General features: G+C 45.2%; 1 protein-coding gene across 2 annotated transcripts in view; it reads right to left on the bottom strand.

Moving 5' to 3' along the window:
- LOC137332378 (organic cation/carnitine transporter 2-like) overlaps positions 1-19,661 on the bottom strand; it is a 75,677-nt gene that overhangs the window by 11,500 nt on the left and 44,516 nt on the right. The window contains exons 5-9 of one of the 2 annotated variants that reach the window (XM_067996157.1): positions 18,789-18,915; positions 11,876-11,976; positions 6,247-6,461; positions 3,172-3,354; positions 2,310-2,450 (exon numbers count right to left, since the gene is read on the bottom strand). In XM_067996157.1, coding sequence (XP_067852258.1) covers positions 2,443-2,450; positions 3,172-3,354; positions 6,247-6,461; positions 11,876-11,976; positions 18,789-18,915 — 634 coding nt within the window. In that variant the 3' untranslated portion in view covers positions 2,310-2,442. Of the gene's footprint in view, positions 1-2,309; positions 2,451-3,171; positions 3,355-6,246; positions 6,462-11,875; positions 11,977-18,788; positions 18,916-19,661 lie in introns of those variants that run through there. The other variant, XM_067996156.1, reaches the window with a different exon arrangement.

The raw sequence follows: 19,661 nt of genomic DNA, 5'->3' as shown, positions 1-19,661 counted from the left end.
GGGCAGGTCCGGAGCCCAGCTCCAACCTGCCCACTTCCGGGTTCACCAGTGACATGGTCACATGCGCACGCAGCCCCCGCATGTGGGACGCCCGCTGGCAATTAAAGCCAGCGGGATGCCACTTAAAGTAATTAACCAGGTACTTTAGGTCGTTTACAGACCTGATATTTTAGGAGGGGTGGGATTTTGAAATAAACTGAGACTGTTTCCCGTTCTGGGGGAAACACTCCCAGTTGAAATGGACGTGTTGCAGCCATCAGCCTGTGGGAGCTGCAAAGGTCCATTTGACAGGTTAGCGGGGGTGGGGGGGAGACCCTCACTCATTGCAGGAGGCCACTCTGTCACTTTGGACAAAGTTTGGCCTCCACCACCCTCCTCCTAACAATAAAATTCACCAACTTGGAACCTCAACCCCGGTGTCCAGACACATTTACCTACCTTGCGGATCCCCTCAGATGTACATCTTCCGGATGGGGGCCGCCGTAGCTGCAGTCATGACCTCCTCGGAGGACAAACAGCATCACCAGCCTCAACGGCCACGCCGTGCACCTCTGACACGTGGAGCTCCACAACACAGTGCTGTGACACATCCACCTGCACAGCAGGAGGGAAGGCAACTGCAGAGAGAGATGCATCGCAGAGGGCACTACCCTCGCCACAGGGTCTACAGACCAAGGCTCAGCTTCCTGGACCTCTCTGAGGAGCAGTGCATACAGACGTTCAGAGTCAGTCGCCAGGTAGTCGCGGACATCTGCAGCCTCCTTAATGACGAGCTGCTCCCGGATGGACCGAGCAGCATCTTCTTACCTGTCGCTGTCAAAGTCACCACTGCCCTCAACTTCTTCGCCTCCGGATCCTTGCAGGGTGCCACTGGGGACATCACCAGGGTCTCTCAGTCGTCTGCACACAAGTGCATAAGGCAGGTCAACGACGGCTTGTTCTGCAGGGTCTCGCACTATATCAACTTCCCCATGGATGACTTCAGCCAGATGGTGAGGGCAGTGGGATTCCATGCTGTGGCTGGCTTCCCACGGGTGCAGGGTGTAATCGATTGCACCCATATAGCAATACAAGCACCTCCACGCGAGCCAGGAATGTTCATCAACAGGAAGGGCTATCACTCCATGAACACTCAGCTCATCTGTGACCTCCGCAAGAGATTCCTTCATGTTACCCACGCGCCCAGTCGACCCCCCGCTGCCAACTCGCCGCCCTCCTAATATCGGGCCCTTTGTGTCCTCATTGCAACTTGCTTTTCCACCTATCTTCATATCATCAGCAAATTTGGCCACAAGGCCCTCTGTTCCTTCATCCAAGTCGTTGATATATATTGTAAATAGTTGAGGCCCCAGCACTGATCCCTGAGGCACTGCACTAGTTACAGATTGTCATTTTGAAAATGACCCTTTTATCCCGATTCTTTGTTTTCTGTTAGTTAGCCAATCCTCTATCCATGCCAGTATATTACCCCCAACACCATGAGCTCTTATCTTGTGCAGTAATCTTTTATGTGGCACCGTATCGAATGCCTTTTGGAAATCTAAATATACTGCATCCATTGGTTCCCCTTTATCCACCCTGCCCGTTACTTCCTCAAAAAACTCTAATAAATTTGTCAGACATGATTTCCCCTTCATAAAACCATGTTGACTCTCCTTGATTGCCACTGCTGTTGGGCTCAGAAAGTGTGATAATGAACAGTGGAACGTGGGAAAGAGATATGTGGCTGTGGGGAGGGTGGAGTTGGTGAGGTACCTTATACATAGTTATTGTCTCATTCATCTCACCATTTACACCGTGTGTTCATGAATGGTGTGGAGCATCACATTTCCAGCATTATTTCAGTATCTGCTTGGGTACTCATGCATTCACTTACCTTGGCCAACCTTGTGTGGTCAATGAAACTTTTCTTGTACTGTATTGCCATTCAGGAAGTGATTGTGCCCCCTCCTTCCATACTCCCTGCATTACCTCTCTCCTTAATGCTTTCACTACTCTTTTCTGGGCCTTCCATTCTTGGATTCCAAATAGCCTTTCTCTCCTTGCCCCTATCTCTGCCGACATTACCTCTACAAAACTTCAGAATATTGGGACCATGACCATATCAGACATCCCCAATGTTGGACCACCTTCTGTCATTCTCTTCTTACTGTGCTCCTGCTTTGACTCTGCATCCAAAACTTTTTTGACTATTTAAGCTGCAGTAGCCTTTTAATTGCTGCAACTACAGTGGATTTCCGTCACTCCCAGCGGCAGGAAATCATTTAGCAGCAGGATTACCACCTTGAGCTTGCTCTGCCTACCTAATTGCAGCCCCCTCTCCCCAACAACGATTGCTAATGGGGATCATGTGGGTAGGTGGAATCCCTGCTCTGTCATGTTTCGGATGGGCTGAAGAAAATCCAGGCCAAGTTGTCTATTGCATGAACATGAGTAGAACACTCAGGTCACTATAAAACAAACACAATTATCCACGTGCAAGTTCAGAAAATATAGAGCCAGTGTCACAGTACACCATAGTACGACTGCAGCAATTGTGGCAGCAGCGTCATCGAAAGAAAAAAAGAATTTGCATTTACATAGTGCCTTTCACAGCCTCAGGACTTCCCAAAGCACTTTACAGACAATTATGTACTTTTGAAGTGTAGTCGCTGTTGTAATGTAGGAAACGCAGCAGCCAATTTGCACACAGGGATAAATATTGGCCAGGACACCAGAAGAACTCCCCTGCTCTTCAAAATAGTGCCTTAGGATTGTTTACATCCACCTAAGAGGGCAGACTCAGTTTACTGTCTTATCTTAAAGACGACACCTCTGACAGTGCAGCACTCCCTCAGTCCTGCACTGGAGTGTCAGCCTGGATTTTGTGCTCAAGTGTCTGGAGTGGGACTTGAACCTACAAACTCAGAAGCAAGAGCGCTATCACTGAGCCACGACTGACATGGACAAAATCACAGAACTCCAGATTCGGTGAAATCTAGGTCTGTGTGAGAATTCGGGATGGATAAAAGAAAGGTGCATTCAATTGAACCTGAAGATCATATGAAAGAATGCCAGCACTGACTACCGAAAGAGTACGCCTACGATTTGGGAAGGGCCTGGTTGTATCAGGATAGCTCCAAAAATGTCCTTATTTTCTACCTACATATAGAAGTTTAACCGTTAACTTACCAAGAAAAGAAATGTAAGGCGAGATGATGCTGCCCAGCCTGGAGGCGGTCGAGCTCACTCCTACACCTGTGTTTCTCACCACAGTTGGGTAGAGTTCAGCAGTGTAGACATAAACCATGGTGAAGGCACATGTGTTCGCACATTTTCCAACCATTACCAGCACTGTGGTAAGTACTGAAAGATCTAGAAAAAGCACAAGTAAACTTGATGGAAGGTGCTCTGGTTTGCAAGCACCTGTCTGTATAATCCTGTCACACACTGGACACACGGGCTGATTTTCTGAATACATGCTTCTGGCACGGAGCCAACTAAGAGTACATATTGGGAATTCATGTGGGCACTCCCCATAATCTTTGGTCCATTAAAATGGAAAAACATGCATCCACAAATTCCCGATAGGTGTTCCTGATGGACGAGTTTCTGCGCTGAAAACTCGCATTCAGAAAACAGGCCCCTTAATGTTGGTGTTATAAGTACTCGGCTGGTGTAAGTGAGGCACATTGAATAACGGCACCTCACCCATGTTGGCCAGCTTACTTTCCCTTCCAACAACAACAATAACTACAACAATTCAAATTTATACTGCACCTTTAAAAGAGAAAAATAAAACATTCCAAGCTGCTTCACAGAGGCATATCCAAAAAATAAACACTGAGCTGAAGAAGGAGAGATTAGGAAAAAAAACTGGTCAAACAAGTGAGTTTTATGGAAGGTCTTAGAGGATGAGAGGGAAGTGGAGAGGCAAAGAGGCTCAGGGAAGGAATTCCAGAGCATGGGCCTAGGCGGCTGATGGCGTAGCTGCCAATGATGGCGTGAAGGGTGCGGGGATGCATATGAGGCTGTAGCCAGATGAACAGAGAGTTTTGGCGGGGGGGGGGGGGGGGTGGGGGGGGGTTGGTGGTGGTTCTAGAGCTGGAGAAAGTTACAGAGTTAGGGAACAGTGAGACCATGAAAGGATTTAATCACATGAATGAGAGTTTTAACTTTAAGGTATCGAGGACTGGGAGCCAATGTAGGTCAGCGAGGTCAAGGGTGATGGGCAAGTGAGGCTTGGTGTGGTATAGGATACGGGCAGCAAAGTTTGGATGATCTGAAGTTTATGGAGGGGAGAGGATGGGAAACTGGCCAGGACAACGGTGAAGCAATCGAGTCTGGAGGTGACAAGGGCATGAATGAGGGTTTCAGTGGTAGAAGGGTTGAGATAGGGGCAGAGATGGACAATGTCACAGAGGTGGAAATAACCGGTCTTTGTGAAGGAGAAGATATGTGGTCAGAAGTTCAGCTCGAGATCTAATAACAAATCAAGGGTGTGAACAGTATGGTTCAGCCTGAGACATTGGCCAAGGAGGAGGATGGAGTCGGTAGCGAGAATATGGAGTTTGTGGCAAGGACCGAAGATTACAGCTTTGATCATCCTAATATTTACCTGGAGGAAATTGAGGCTCATCCAAGACTGGTTGTTGAATAAACAGTCTGACAGTACAGAGGCAGTGGAGGGGCTGAGAACGGTAATGCAGAAGTAGACTGGATGTCATCCTCATACATGTGGAAGCTGACCTCATGTTTGTGGATGATGTCGACATGGGGCTGCAACGAGGAGGAGGGAGCCAAGGATAAAACCTTGGGGACTCCCAAGATGATGCAGTTGGGGTGGGAAGTGACGCCAATGGTAGAGGTGCTAGGGCTATGATCGGAAAAGTGAGGGTAGTCCCATGGAGCTGGACGACATATGAGAGGTGTTGGAGGACATGGTGTGGTGGACTCTATCAAAGGTTGCAAAGAAGTTGAGGAGGATGAGGAAGAATAATGCACTATTATCACATTCACAGTCAATGTTGGTTTGTGACTTTGGTTAAGGCAGTTTTGGTGCTGTAACAGGGGTGAAAACCTGATTAGACGGATTCCAACATGGAGTTGCAGGAGAGATGGGCTCAGATCTGGGAGGCCACAACGCATTCAAGGCATTTGATGAGGAAAGAATGAATGAAGATTGGGTGGTGGTTGCAAGGGCAGAGAGCTTGATGGTGAGTTTTTTGAGGAAGGGGATAATAATGGTGATTTTGAAGGAGAAGGGGGAACAGTGCATAGGGAGAAGGAACCGTTTACAATGTCTGCTATCGTGAGGGCCAGGAGGCGAAGTTTTTTTTTTATTCATTCATGGGATGTGGGCGTCACTGGCGAGGCCAGCATTTATTGCCCATCCCTAATTGCCCTTGAGAAAGTGGTGGTGAGTTGGGTGGTCAGGACTTTAATGACCATGTGTGAATTTATTGACAGGCAAGGCTTCCCACCAGTAAAATTATACATCTCATGGCAGTGCCTGCACTTATGCATTGGCTCTCTGAACCTCAGTGGAAACCAGAGCACATTGTGTACGGGTTCAATTCTCCCAAGAAAACAGATGCCGCATCTACTTACTGGTGTGAGTCAACAAGCACGGTGGGGGGAGGGGATGGGGCGGGTGGTGAGGAGGTTGTGGATGATCCAGTAAGTATTTACAGGATAGATTTAATGCACAATACAATGTGTGACATATTCTAAGAGCGTGTTGCAACAATATGAAAGTGAGTTTCAGGTGCTCCACATGGATCCTCTTCAGTCGAGTTGGTCAGAGTGTGCACAGGGCACGGTCCAGCCAGTTCAGTCCAAGAACGGCATTCGGGGTCCTATTGATGTCATAGGCCCACAATGTCCATTTGAATTAGACAAACTGTCTGACTGCGGAGGCTGCTCCGGCTGCCCAGTGGTAGGCTCCGGTGAACATTGTCATGACATAGTGATGTGGGCAGGTCATAGCCCACCATTTTTGGATGCTACCACCCAGTTTCCACTGGATGGAAGGACTGAAAATTCGTCCCAGCACCTCATCCTTACAAGACGGCGAAGATCAGTGAAGTTGTGATGGGTGGGTAAGGGGGGAGGGTCTTCATAGTTTGCGGTACCGTGCGCCAGAATGCTAAAACCTCTACAGTATTACACCACTTGCATATTTCAATTTATCATGAAATGCTGCTTTAAAATGCTTGTTAACAAAAGACACATTATGATAATTCTAGATGCACTGTAAAATTTTACTTGAAGGCACGAGCTGGATGAAGAAAAGGACAACTCCACCAAGAAAAAGTGTGCCTGAAATGCTGAACTTGCGGGTAAGTTTCTGGAGAAAAAGCCAAGCTGCTATGTTGGCCGGAATTTCGATGGCACCAGAGAAGAAATAGTTCAAATATTCATCACCGTGGAGATTGGGTGTGTTCAAAGATAGACCATAGTATCCAATTGCTAGAATCATCCTGCAACAAAATAATAAAATCTTCTTGTGAAACTTTAAAAAAAGAATTCCACCCCACTTTTTCCAAAATTGTCTCAATTCTACATTGTCATCATAACACTAAACACAGTTCCTCTGCCTTCCCAAATAAGAAAAGGATGGCCAAGCACTTTTTCACAAATTTTTTTTTATTCGTTCATGGGATGTGAGCGTCGCTGGCAAGGCCAGAATTTATTGCCCAACCCTAATTGCCCTTGAGAAGGTGGTGGTGAGCTGCCTTCTTGAACCGCTGCAGTCCGTGTGGTGAAGGTTCTCCCACGGTGCTGTTAGAAAGGGAGTTCCAGGATTTTGACCCAGCGACGATGAAGGAACGGCGATATATTTCCAAGTCGGGATGGTGTGTGACTTGGAGGGGGACGTGCAGGTGGTGTTGTTCCCATGTGCCTGCTGCCCTTGTCCTTCTAGGTGGTAGATGTTGTGGGTTTAGGAGGAGCTGTCGAAGAAGCCTTGGCGAGTTGCTGCAGTGCAACCTGTAGATGGTACACACTGCAGCCACAGTGCACCGGTAGTGGAGGGAGTGAATGTTTAAGGTGGTGGATGGGGTGCCAATCAAGCAGGCTGCTTTGTCCTGGATGGTGTCGAGCTTCTTGAGTGTTGTTGGAGCTGCGCTCATCCAGGCAAGTTGAGAGTATTCCATCACACTCCTGACTTGTGCCTTGTAGATGGTGGAAAAGCTTTGGGGTGTCAGGAGGTGAGTCACTTGCCGCAGAATACCCAGCCTCAGACCTGCTGTTGTACCCACAGTATTTACGTGGCTGGTCCAAAAATGGCGTTGTTTAAAAGGTGAATGATAATAGCCTTATTCAGGGTTACTGGCATAAAGGAGTTACTGAGCCCAACAGTGCAAAGGAGATGAATAACACCCGGAGAGCAGAAATAGAAAGGTGGCTGAAGCCCCTTGGATTAATAACTACTTCTACCGAAAATATACTGTACTCCAGCAACAACAATCAGTCACATTAGACTCAGAAACCCTCCGAAGCCAATTCCCCTGCTGATGTCGCCATTTAACTTTCAGAGACAGTGAGACTCCATCTTCAAATGCCATAGCATACAAGGCTACGGACCAAATGCTGGAATATGGGATTAGAGTAGACAGGGCTTGATGGCCGGCGCGGACACGATGGGCCGAAGGGCCTCTATCCGTGCTGTATAACTCTATGACTCTAAAGGTAAACTGGCTACAGTAAACACAAATGGCTGGATCAAGGAACACAATGAAGCAAGTCATCAGTCTACTTTCCCTCTCCAGTCACATAATGTCATGAGGTACGAAAGGATCAATGAGGATGGGATTAAAAAATAAACTGAAAACAAAGATAGAGTGCGACATGCATGCCAACTTATAAAATTTGGAAAAGCTGACAAAAAGCTTACGCAGTCCCTAAATAGCTGGTCACTTAAAAACACTGCAACTGAAGCACAGCCCTAAATAAATGCTTATGACCAAGGCTACTGCTTCAACGGGACTGGATAAGTTAAATCCCTTTTTATTTAATTGGATTATAGGATTAAGGGGTTTAGCATTTTTGAAAGTAGATAAATTGCCAGGCCTGAATGAAATGTATCCCAGGCTGTTAAGAGAAGCAAGGGAGGGAATAGAAGAGGCTCTGATCATCATTTTCTAATCCTCCCTCGCTACTGGCGTGGTGCCGGAGGATTGGAGGGCTACAAATGTTGTACCGTTGTTTAAAAAGAGAGAAAGGGATAGACCAAGTAATTACAGATCAGTCAGCCTAACCTCGGTGGTGGGCAAATTATTGGAAACAATTCTGAGGGACTGTATTAATCGTCTTTTAGAAAGGCACGGATCAATCAAGGACAGTGAGCATGGATTTGTTAAGGGAAGGTCATGCCTGACTAACTTGATTGAATTTTTTGAGGAGGTAACAAGGTCTTCATCAGAGGAGTTCTGGGTCCTTCTCCTGCTGTAGCTCTGTTCTGCTGCCCTCTGGGTACAGATGGCATTTGACTGGTCATAACGCTGCCAAAATATAATCAAGATATTTTTGAGATATGCTTTGAAGTAATTTGAGAAAGAAATGAAAGAGAACGCAGCATTTGTGACTTACCTGTTTGTCTCCCAGAGCGCTGCTGAGGGGTGCAGGCTGAATAGTGTATCGAATTTTCATAGTGGATCAGCTGCTTAATACCTTTTTTACACTAGTTTTACATCAATGCTTGTACCAATGGCAATGCAAATGAACTTGCCCAAGATACTTCTGTGTATTTCCCTCTACAGGTCGTCGGTGGATGCAACTTTTTTTTTAAAAAGGTGCAATAGGTAAATTACATTGAGAAAATTCCAGGTCTTTGCATCATCTCAAACAGTGCAAACGTGGATCCAAAACACTGATGTTGGTGCAATGTGGGGTCAGTTGACATTTATGTGCCTCTCAGCAGTCCTTGCTAGCTGGTTGCAGTACCTGATATGTGGCAATATACAACTTTATTGTGGTAATAATCAGAGGAGTAAGTCGGGAGGACTGTGCCAATGTGGCACAGTCCTCCTGACTGAAACCATGAGTACTTGGTTCCCAAGATTCTGGGTTTAAGTACTATAACTGTCCATCACTCGAATGTATTTGTCTCAGCTGGGTGAATTTTGGCAGTTTGAAGGCAAGTCTGCCCAACAGTTGGGTGTAATGTGACTGATTGTTGTTGCTGGAGTTCAGAAAGGAAGAACATCTATTAGGCTGATCTACATCCCAGGGTTTTGAAAGAGGTGGCTATGGAGATAGTGGATGCATTGGTTGTCATCTTCCAAAATTCTATAGATTCTGGAACGGTTCCAGAATGGAGGGTAGCAAATGTAACCCCACTATTTAAGAAAGGAGGGAGAGAGAAAACAGAGAACTGCAGACCTGTTAGCCTAACATCGGTAGTAAGGAAAATGCTAGAATCTATTATAAAGGATGTGATAACAGGACATTTAGAAAATAATAATAGGATTTGGCAGAGTCAACATGGATTTATGAAAGGGAAATCATGTTTGACAAACTTATTGGAGTTCTTTGAGGATGTAACTAGTAGAATAGATAAGGGGGAACTAGTGGATGTGGTGTATTTGGATTTTCAGAAGACTTTCGATAAGGTCCCACACAGGAGGTTGGTGAACAATGTTAGAGCACATGGAATTGGGGTAATATACTGGCATGGATTGAGAATTGGTTAACAGACGGAAAACAGAGAGTAGGAATAAACGGGTCTTTTTCAGGTTGGCAGACTGTGACTAGTGGGGTACCGCAGGGATCGGTGCTTGGGCCTCAGCTATTCACAATCTATATCAATGATTTGGATGAGGGGACCAAATGTAATATTTCCAAGTTTGCTGATGACACAAAACTAGGTGGGAATGTGAGTTGTGAGGAGGATGCAAAGAGGCTTCAAGGGGATATAGACAGGCTTACTGAGTGGGTAAGAACATGGCAGATGGAATATAATGTGGAAAAATGTGAAGTTATCCACTTTGGTAGGAAAAACAGAAATGCAGAGTATTTTTTAAATGGTGAGAGATTGGGAAATGTTGATGTTCAAAGGGACCTGGGTGTCCTTGTACATGAGTCACTGAAAGCTAACATGAAGGTGCAGCAAGCAATTAGGCAGACAAATGGTATGTTGGCCTTTATCACAAGAGGATTTGAGTACAGGAGTAAAGATGTCTTACTGCAATTATGTAGGGCCTTGGTGAGACCACACCTGGAGTACTGTGTACAGTTTTGGTCTCCTTACCGAAGGATATAACTGCCTTAGAGGCGGTGCAACAAAGGTTCACTGGATTGCTTCCTGGGATGAGAGGGTTGTCCCATGAGGAGGGATTGAGTAGAATGGGCCTATACTCTCTGGAGTTTAGAAGAATGAGAGGTGATCTCATTGAAACATATAAAATTCTTAGAGGGCTTGACATGGTAGATGCTGAGAGGCTGTTTCCCCTGGCTGGAGAGTCTAGAACTAGGGGTCATAGTTTCAAGATAAGGGGTCAGCCATTTAGGACTGAGGTGAGGAAAAATTTCTTCACTCAGAGGGTTGTGAATCTTTGGAATTCTCTCCCCAAGAGGGCTGTGGATGCTCAGTCGTTGAGTATATTCAAGACTGAGATTGATAGATTTTTAGACACTAAGGCAATCAAGGGATATGGGGATAGAGCGGAAAAGTGGACTTGAGGTAGAAGATCAGCCACGATCTTATTGAACAGCGGAGCAGGCTTGAGAGGCCATATGGCCTACTCTTGCTCCTATTTCTTACGTTCTTAACTTTTACAATCAATATCAGATTTTAAAGGTACTTGCATCTAATGAGGAGCCCATGTTTTAGCAGACTGATGTCCTTTAGCGGTGTCCCAATTGTGAATGGATTCGAATTAAATTAAAATATCTTCTGTGAGAATAAGCAATAAGATTTAATTATAAAATAAGAAAAGACTAGCACTATTTATGCTAATCAACTCAAGTAAAAGATATTTACAATATGAAAATGCAAAACCTGCACGAATTGTTTAACTCTTTTGGTATCAGCCTTGGCTTAGTGGTAGCATCCTCGCGCTCTGAGTCAGAGGGCTGTGGGTTCAAGCCCCACTCCAGAGACTTGAACAAGTAATCTAGGCTGGCACTTCAGTGCAGTACTAAGGGAGTGCTGTACTGTCTTTCGGATGAGATATTAAACCATTTGCGCTCTCAGGTGGACCTAAACAATCTCACCGCACAATTTCGATGCAGAGCAGGGAGTTCTTCCGATGTCCTGGCCAACATTTATCCCTCAACTAACACTTAAAACAGATGATCTCATCATTTACTTCATTACTGTTTGTGGGACCTTGATGTTCGCAATTTGGCTGCCACGTTTCCTACCTTACAACAGTGACTACACTTCAAAAGCACTTCATTGGCTGTAAAGCGCTTTGGGACGTCCTGAGGTCATGAAAGGCGTATATACACATCGATCCTTCCATCCTTTCCTCTTTTACTTTCTCCTCTATTTTATAAATACCAATAAGACAGCATTGAGCGGTTGCGCCACTGTCTCCAAATAAAACTAACCTGTGTATACAGCTGGCCTGCTTCTGAGCGGTAGCATTGCTTCAAAGCTCCTTAGATTGCCACTATCATCACTGTAGTGTATGATTATGAGTTTTGCAGCGTATTTGGATATGGATTGGTGCTGGAGGATCAAGGCAATCAACGGTCTTACTTAGGACGATCGTCGTTAACGCCTTTGCAGCAAATTCACGGCTAATCAGATCTGATCTGTCGAAAAATAGACAGATACTGCAAACCAGCTGCGCAGTATAACTCTAACGGAGACCATAAAACAATAGATAGGAATCTCAGATTTATTTGCTAAACATGTTTGAGGGTTTTTCTCTGCTCTAACACTTACCACACCAGAATGTTTATGATAGTGACGGATTGGATGTTACGGGTTTTTACCAGATGAGTAATTGCAAGAGAGTTCAAATTTTTAGCCTTTATGTCTTCGAGCTGGAAGGAAAACAGATAGGATTCAGTATTATTGCAGATTATTGGTATTATTGTCTATTAGTTCATACTGGGCATGGCTGATCCAAAAACTTATTTCAAAGGGACGTCATCAGTTCTGTGAATTATTTGGATAGAAGTTCATAGGAATGTACCATTCACATTTCAAAGATGTCTTAGAAAATGTTTAGCCACTTGTGCATAATGTTATCATGCCTCACAGTAGGAAAAATGACAACTCCACTCTTCCGAATCTGAGGAGTTTTTTTTCTCTTCCCCAAAATACCAACAATCCCTGTTTATTGGAAACTTAATTTCAACACTTATTAAATCCCATAGTTTTCCATGAGGAATATACAATGAGCTGGATAATCTCTCAATTCACATTCAAATTCAAATAAACTCTGGACAGATCCAAAATCTGAACTTTGATTAACAATGTAAACTCGACAAATTCTGCCCTCAGAACCAGTCCTGGATTCAAGTGCTTAGAATTCAGCAGCTTTTTGAAAACAGTGGAGTATAAACTGTCACATTTGCAGCTTCTTTCTTTCCCCTCCCCTTGTCACCTATTGTGTTTACTCCACATCACCTGTAGATATGAAAAGTGGGTCTCAGTATAAACGGAATAAAACCCCCATCTTATTGATGCTGTGCCATGTCACAGTTCATGATACTGGCTCAGTCCTCAAAGAGAATTGTTTTTCACACCACCTCACTCTGAGTCTGTGCTTGGAGAGGTAAAATGCTTTTGTGGGTTGGGGGTGCATAATATAATTTTTTAGATACAAATTGTAATAAAGTTATATATTATAGCTCTTCCTTCAGTCTCTGTCAGAGCTGAGTATGTGGAGCGTGGTGGGCAAGAACGTATTAACATTTTGTGTAGTTTGAGCACGATAAGTTCATCTTTACTGGCATGAAAAAAATATAAGGAATCTTACAACACCAGGTTATAGTCCAACAGTTTTATTTGAAAATCACAAGCTTTCGGAGACTATCTCCTTCGTCAGGTGAGTGAGTGAATGAGAGGTTCTCAAATTGCATATCTGATATGAGGCTGGGACACCATCACACCAATCAAAGGTGTCGTTGGTGTTCAGACAGGTTAGCCACGTAAAACAGTAGGTCCCAGTATACTGAATACACAATGGGTCAAATTACACAGACAAAGAGACCCGAAAGGCAGAGAGAGAGAGAGAATGTCCAGTTGTAATAAAAACAGTTGACATTTTTTTCCTGCTGGTGGGGTTACATGTAGCGTGACATGAACCCAAGATCCTGGTTGAGGCCGTCCTCATGGGTGCGGAACTTGGCTATCAATTTCTGCTCGACGATTTTGCGTTGTCGTGTGTCTCGAAGGCCGCCTTGGAGAATGCTTACCCGAAGATCGGTGGCTGAATGTCCTTGACTGCTAAAGTGTTCCCCGACTGGGAGGGAACCCTCCTGTCTGGCGATTGTTGCGCGGTGTCCGTTCATCCGTTGTCGCAGTGTCTGCATGGTCTCGCCAATGTACCATGCTCCGGGGCATCCTTTCCTGCAACGTATGAGGTAGACAACGTTGGCCGAGTCACAGGAGTATGAACCACGTACCTGGTGGGTGGTGTCCTCTCGTGTGATGGTGGTATCTGTGTCGATGATCTGGCACGTCTTGCAGAGGTTGCCGTGGCAGGGTTGTGTGGTGTCGTGGACGCTGTTCTCCTGAAAGCTGGGTAATTTGCTGCGAATGATGGTCTGTTTGAGGTTGGGTGGCTGTTTGAAGGCGAGTAGTGGAGGCATGGGGATGGCCTTAGCGAGGTGTTCGTCGTCATCGATGACACGTTGAAGGCTGCGGAGAACATGGCATAGTTTCTCCGCTCTGGGGAAGTACTGGACGACGAAGGGTACTCTGTTGGTTGCGTCCTGACCAGATCCGACCAAAGAACACACCCACCAGCTCAAGAAACTGATCAAGACCTTCGATCCAGACCTTCAAAGCATCCTACGTGCTCTCATCCCACGTACTCCCCGCGTGGGAGACTTCTACTGCCTCCCAAAGATACTCAAAGCCAACACACCCAGACGTCCTATCGTATCAGGCAACGGAACCCTGTGTGAGAACCTCTCTGGATACGTCGAGGGCATCCTGAAACCCATCGTACAGGGAACCCCCAGCTTCTGTCGCGACACTACAGACTTCCTACAAAAACTCAGCACCCACGGACCAGTTGAACCAGGAACACTTCTCACCACGATGGACGTCTCGGCACTCTACACCAGTATCCCCCACGATGACGGCATCGCTGCAACAGCCTCTGTATTCAACACCAACAACAGCCAATCTCCAGACGCCATCCTACAACTCATCCACTTCATCCTGGATCACAATGTCTTCACCTTCGACAAACAGTTCTTTACCCAAACACACGGAACAGCCATGGGGACCAAATTCGCACCCCAATACACCAACATTTTCATGCACAAGTTTGAGCACGACTTCTTCACTGCACAGGACCTCCAACCAACGCTATACACCAGATACATTGACGACATTTTCTTCCTATGGACCCACGGTGAAGAATCACTGAAGAGACTACACGATAACATCAACAAGTTCGATCCCACCATCAAACTCACCATGGACTACTCCTCAGAATCGGTTTCTTTCTTGGACACACAAATCTCCATCAAAGACGGGCACCTCAGCACCTCACTCTACCGCAAGCCCACGGACAACCACACGATGCTCCACTTTTCCAGCTTCCACCCTAACCACGTCAAAGAGGCCATCCCCTTTGGACAGGCCTTGCGAATACACAGGATCTGCTCAGACGGGGAAAAACGCGATGGACACCTACAGACGCTGAAAGACGCCCTCGTAAGAACGGGATATGACGCTCGACTTGTCGATCGGCAGTTCCGACGGGCCACAGCGAAGAATTGCATAGACCTCCTCAGAAGACAAACACGGGACGCAACCAACAGAGTACCCTTCGTCGTCCAGTACTTCCCCGGAGCGGAGAAACTACGCCATGTTCTCCGCAGCCTTCAACGTGTCATCGATGACGACGAACACCTCGCTAAGGCCATCCCCATGCCTCCACTACTCGCCTTCAAACAGCCACCCAACCTCAAACAGACCATCGTTCGCAGCAAATTACCCAGCCTTCAGGAGAACAGCGTCCATGACACCACACAACCCTGCCATGGCAACCTCTGCAAGACGTGCCAGATCATCGACACAGATACCACCATCACACGAGAGGGCACCACCCACCAGGTACGTGGTTCATACTCCTGTGACTCGGCCAACGTTGTCTACCTCATACGTTGCAGGAAAGGATGCCCCGGAGCATGGTACATTGGCGATACCATGCAGACACTGCGACAACAGATGAATGGACACCGCGCAACAATCGCCAGACAGGAGGGTTCCCTCCCAGTCAGGGAATACTTTAGCAGTCAAGGACATTCAGCCACCGATCTTCGGGTAAGCGTTCTCCAAGGCGGCCTTTGAGACACACGACAACGCAAAATCGTCGAGCAGAAATTGATAGCCAACTTCCGCACCCATGAGGACGGCCTCAACCGGGATCTTGGGTTCATGTCACGCTACACGTAACCCCACCAGCAGGAAAAAAAAGTTATCTGTTTTTAGTACAACTGGACATTCTCTCTCTCTCTCTGCCTTTCGGGTCTCTTTCTCTCTTTGTCTGTGTAATTTGACCCATTGTGTATTCAGTATACTGGGACCTACTGTTTTACGTGGCTAACCTGATTGAACACCAACGACACCTTTGATTGGTGTGATGGTGTTCCAGCCTAATATAAGATACGCGATTTGAGAACCTTTCACTCACTCACTCACCTGACGAAGGAGATAATCTCTGAAAGCTTGTGATTTTCAAATAAAACTGTTGGACTATAACCTGGTGTTGTAAGATTCCTTACATTTGTCAATCCCAGTCCATCACCGGCATCTCCACATCATGAAAAAAGTAGGAATGGTTTGGACACTATTTACATTCGTTTAAAGTGCTCTGTTGTCATAGTAATCTCCTTTCTAAGATGCTTACCCATAACTGTATAGAGACAAGGGTGCAATGGTGTGATCAGTGACACAATGACAATAGCATGTGGCATTTTTTTAAATATTGGACTGGATTTTCCTGTGAGCAGCGAACGCACGACACCTGCTGTTTGTTAGATTTGCACTAGCCCCTAGGCTTTTCAAGGGCTTTTGCACAGCAAGTTTGTCTCATGGTGCTCTCAACCTAAGGTGGCGCCCTTTCCCAGGCATCTAGGACCTGTGTGGACGGGGCAAGCAACTGTGTATCCACTTAACCAAACAGATTGAAGCATGTTAATAAGCCACACAGAGACTGAACCAGAAAGTGTAAGTTAGGACAATGAATTCAATGTCAAATCAGTTACGGAAAGCAAAATAAAGACAGGGTAAGAAATACTGAATTAAGAAACAGAGATAAAAGAGACAGAATGAAAAAGTAAAAAAATGTTTAAAAAAATTTAAGTGTCCAACAATTAAAATCTGAAGGAATGAGACTCCACATTTGTAAAAATTAATTTTCAGTGCCAGAGAGGTTGTTTGGCAGCCATTAAGACTCACCGGGTTGTTAACAGTGTGCTTAGATTTAAAATGACTTGATGTACCTTTTTTTGGCGAGATTAGTTCATGTCTATCAGGTCAGTGCAGGAACTTCACACCATTCCATTAATTTGGATGGAGAGCAAGTCGACAAAATGCCGTTCCTACACAGCTTACGGAGGACGGTCGCATCTGGTACAGCAAATTCCAGATTTCCGTGTTTAACTGTACATGTGCGGTCACTGGAAGTTGCTCTACCATTTGCACAGAAATAACGGCGAGCCCTGTTGGACTCACCATTATTTTCACAGGAAAATCCGGCCCCATAGTTTTTATAAAAATGGGGGAGGCAACACATGGTAAATGTAAGTGCCAAGGAAGGTATTGAATCTGCTGAGTTGCACTGGCAGCTAATTTTGCAGCAATCTTGTTTGTTGTGGAACGTTCTAGGCATCAAACTGGCTGAAAAAGTCCACACACCTTTCCCTTATCAATATGATCTAAATGAGCTAAAGAGGTTGAGATAAGTACAAGGCTAAATTTGCTCGTCTTTTTTTTTTAAATTAAGTAGCTACCGTAATTGCTTAGAGGATAAATGCACCACTGGATGCAAGTCTGAGCCATGCAAATATGGAAGGTCTCAGGTTCAATTCCCCTCTCTGTGGTCAGTTAGCTGATCACAGTCAGGACATTAGTGGGGACAAGAAGTGGTTTCCCCACCCCTGGGAGAAAGGGCAGCAAAATCGGTTGGGACTCCCCCTCCTGATCACTGTCCAATGCTCACTGGAAGGTGCATGTGCATTGTCATCAGGTGAAAGGAATCTTACAACACCAGGTTATAGTCCAACTGTTGGACTATAACCTGGTGTTGTAAGATCCCTGACATTTGTCAACCCCAGTCCATCACCGGCATCTCCACATCACGTCATCAGGTGAGAACAGGGTCAGGCTTGGCTGAGACATCCCCCACAGTTGATTAGTCTGCCAGCATTTACTGACAAACAAACAACTATAAATTAACTTTTAAAATTGTGGCGTCTCATTACTCCTGATTTTAATAGTTTTTGGACATTTCAAAAACGCATCGTTTTAAATTTTAAAAATATATATTTATAACTTTTCCCTTCTGTCTCTTTCATCTCAGTCTTTTAATCTCATCCTCTCTTTATTTCACTTTCTCTCTGTCATTTTACAATACCTTATCGGGCATATCTGGGTTTTTGTTCCTCGCTGTTTGTCTATGAACTGCACATCCTGGTTCCCCCAGCGTGGCTTGCTTCAAGCTAATTGGTTGAGGGGCCTTAGCGACCCTTTCAACACTCATACAGCCCCAGGGAAGAATGGTGATGTTATTTGAACTTGCAATTCAAGGAAGTTGCGGCCAAAATGAACCTGGTAACTTAGTGGGAGAATTTAAATCTAATCAGCGGTGACCACTGCTGGTTTGCTGCTCGGAGCAATTTCCAGCCCATTGTTTCATGTCGATGACCTTTCATCAGATCAAAAAATAAGCTGAAACTGTTTCGAAGCAGGCTGTCATATCGAGAACAATTATCTGGGTGACTAGAGTCTGTGGTCTAGAAATAGGATTGTGCCTGAATTTGAGCGTAATCCAGTTGCAGTAACCTCTGCACGTGACTAAAGAGCCTGGCGGCAGGACCACGGGATATTGGTCCGCTGGCCTCATTTGTACATTGCCGTCAAGTTCACCTCGGCTACAATACCGATTCCACTCCCTAGCCACTGTCTGAGGCTGAACCAGACTATTTGCAAACTTGCCGTCCTATTTGACTCTCAGCTGAGCTTCTGACTGGTACTGAGCCATATAAACCATGTCTGATTTATTGTTTGTGCAGTTGGTGGCACTACAGTTGTCCTAAAAATCCCAGGGAAGCAAAAACAAATCAGCCAGGATTCTCATGCCTAATTGCTATGCGGTGAATCCTGCTGGAAAGGGCACGTGTGTTTGCTTTTGTTTGAAGACTGGATTGGGCTTGGCCATGAGATCCTTGATGGTCATAAAGTCTGTTAGCATTCATGATCTTGGTTCATACATGAGAAATAATAGTCACTTGGACAAGGGAGGTGACTGACACCCGTCGAACCATAGTAGAGAGTCAAGACTTCATGAGAGAAAGGGGATGAGAAAAATTTTCAAGGAAAAAGAGCAAGTATGTGCTAAAGGGCTAAATGACCACACAGAAATCAATAGTAGTATTGTCTGTCATACCTCAAGGTCAGTGAAGAGCTCTGCTGGTGGAGTGACACCATTTTTCTTTGCAATGAGTCGGAGTATTGCTTCAGCCTCCTGATTCCTTCCCTTTAACAGCAGCCAGCGTGGAGATTCAGGAATAAACCTGGGATTAAAAGTGTTATTTTAAAAAAAGGGACTAAAGTCACACAAAGGACTTGTGAAGTTTCTATTAATATTAAGATACTCTTTAATAGCAGGTATCAACATGTAATTGCATTCGAATTTAGGAGTGGGTTCAGAAAGGACAATGGCATCGAATGGTGTGAAAGGTGTTTAATATGGAATAAAAACAGAAAATGCTGGAAATACTCGGCAACTCCGGCAGCATCTGTGGAGAAAGAAACAGAGAATAATATGGATTTTGACAGGTTTACAGAAACGCTTGGATCATGAGTGCCACTGACAAAGTTCTGCAAGTTTTGGACATTCTCTCGCTGTGACATTGCGTATGGTGCAGGGAGACCTGAAGAGAAACAACAAACGGGGTGGAAGGAGGGTGGGTGGCTGGGATAATAAAGATAATCAGGATCAGCTAATGGAGAAGGAAGAAATAGATGACAATAATATTCAGGAAGAAAACAATTTAGCAGAGAGAGACATGGAATGGAAAATAAAATCCAATGGACTAGATCTAAACAAGCAAAAGACTGAAGTGAAGGTAGGAGATAGGTTAGGCAAAAAAAAGTATGAGAAAATGAACAGTGTTAAAAAATACAACAAAAGCTTAAAAAGCATGTATTGTAATGCATACAGTGTGGGAAATAAACTGGGGGAACTGGAAGCCATTATTTTACAGGAAGATGTAGAAAATGGCATTATTTGAAATGTGGCTGCAAACGGGACAAGAAT

This window comes from Heptranchias perlo, chromosome 14, assembly GCF_035084215.1.
Source record: "Heptranchias perlo isolate sHepPer1 chromosome 14, sHepPer1.hap1, whole genome shotgun sequence".
In the NCBI taxonomy this organism is placed as follows: Eukaryota; Metazoa; Chordata; class Chondrichthyes; order Hexanchiformes; family Hexanchidae; genus Heptranchias; species Heptranchias perlo.
Note: the sequence above shows the minus strand (reverse complement) of the source record. Positions and strands in the feature narration are given on the sequence as shown.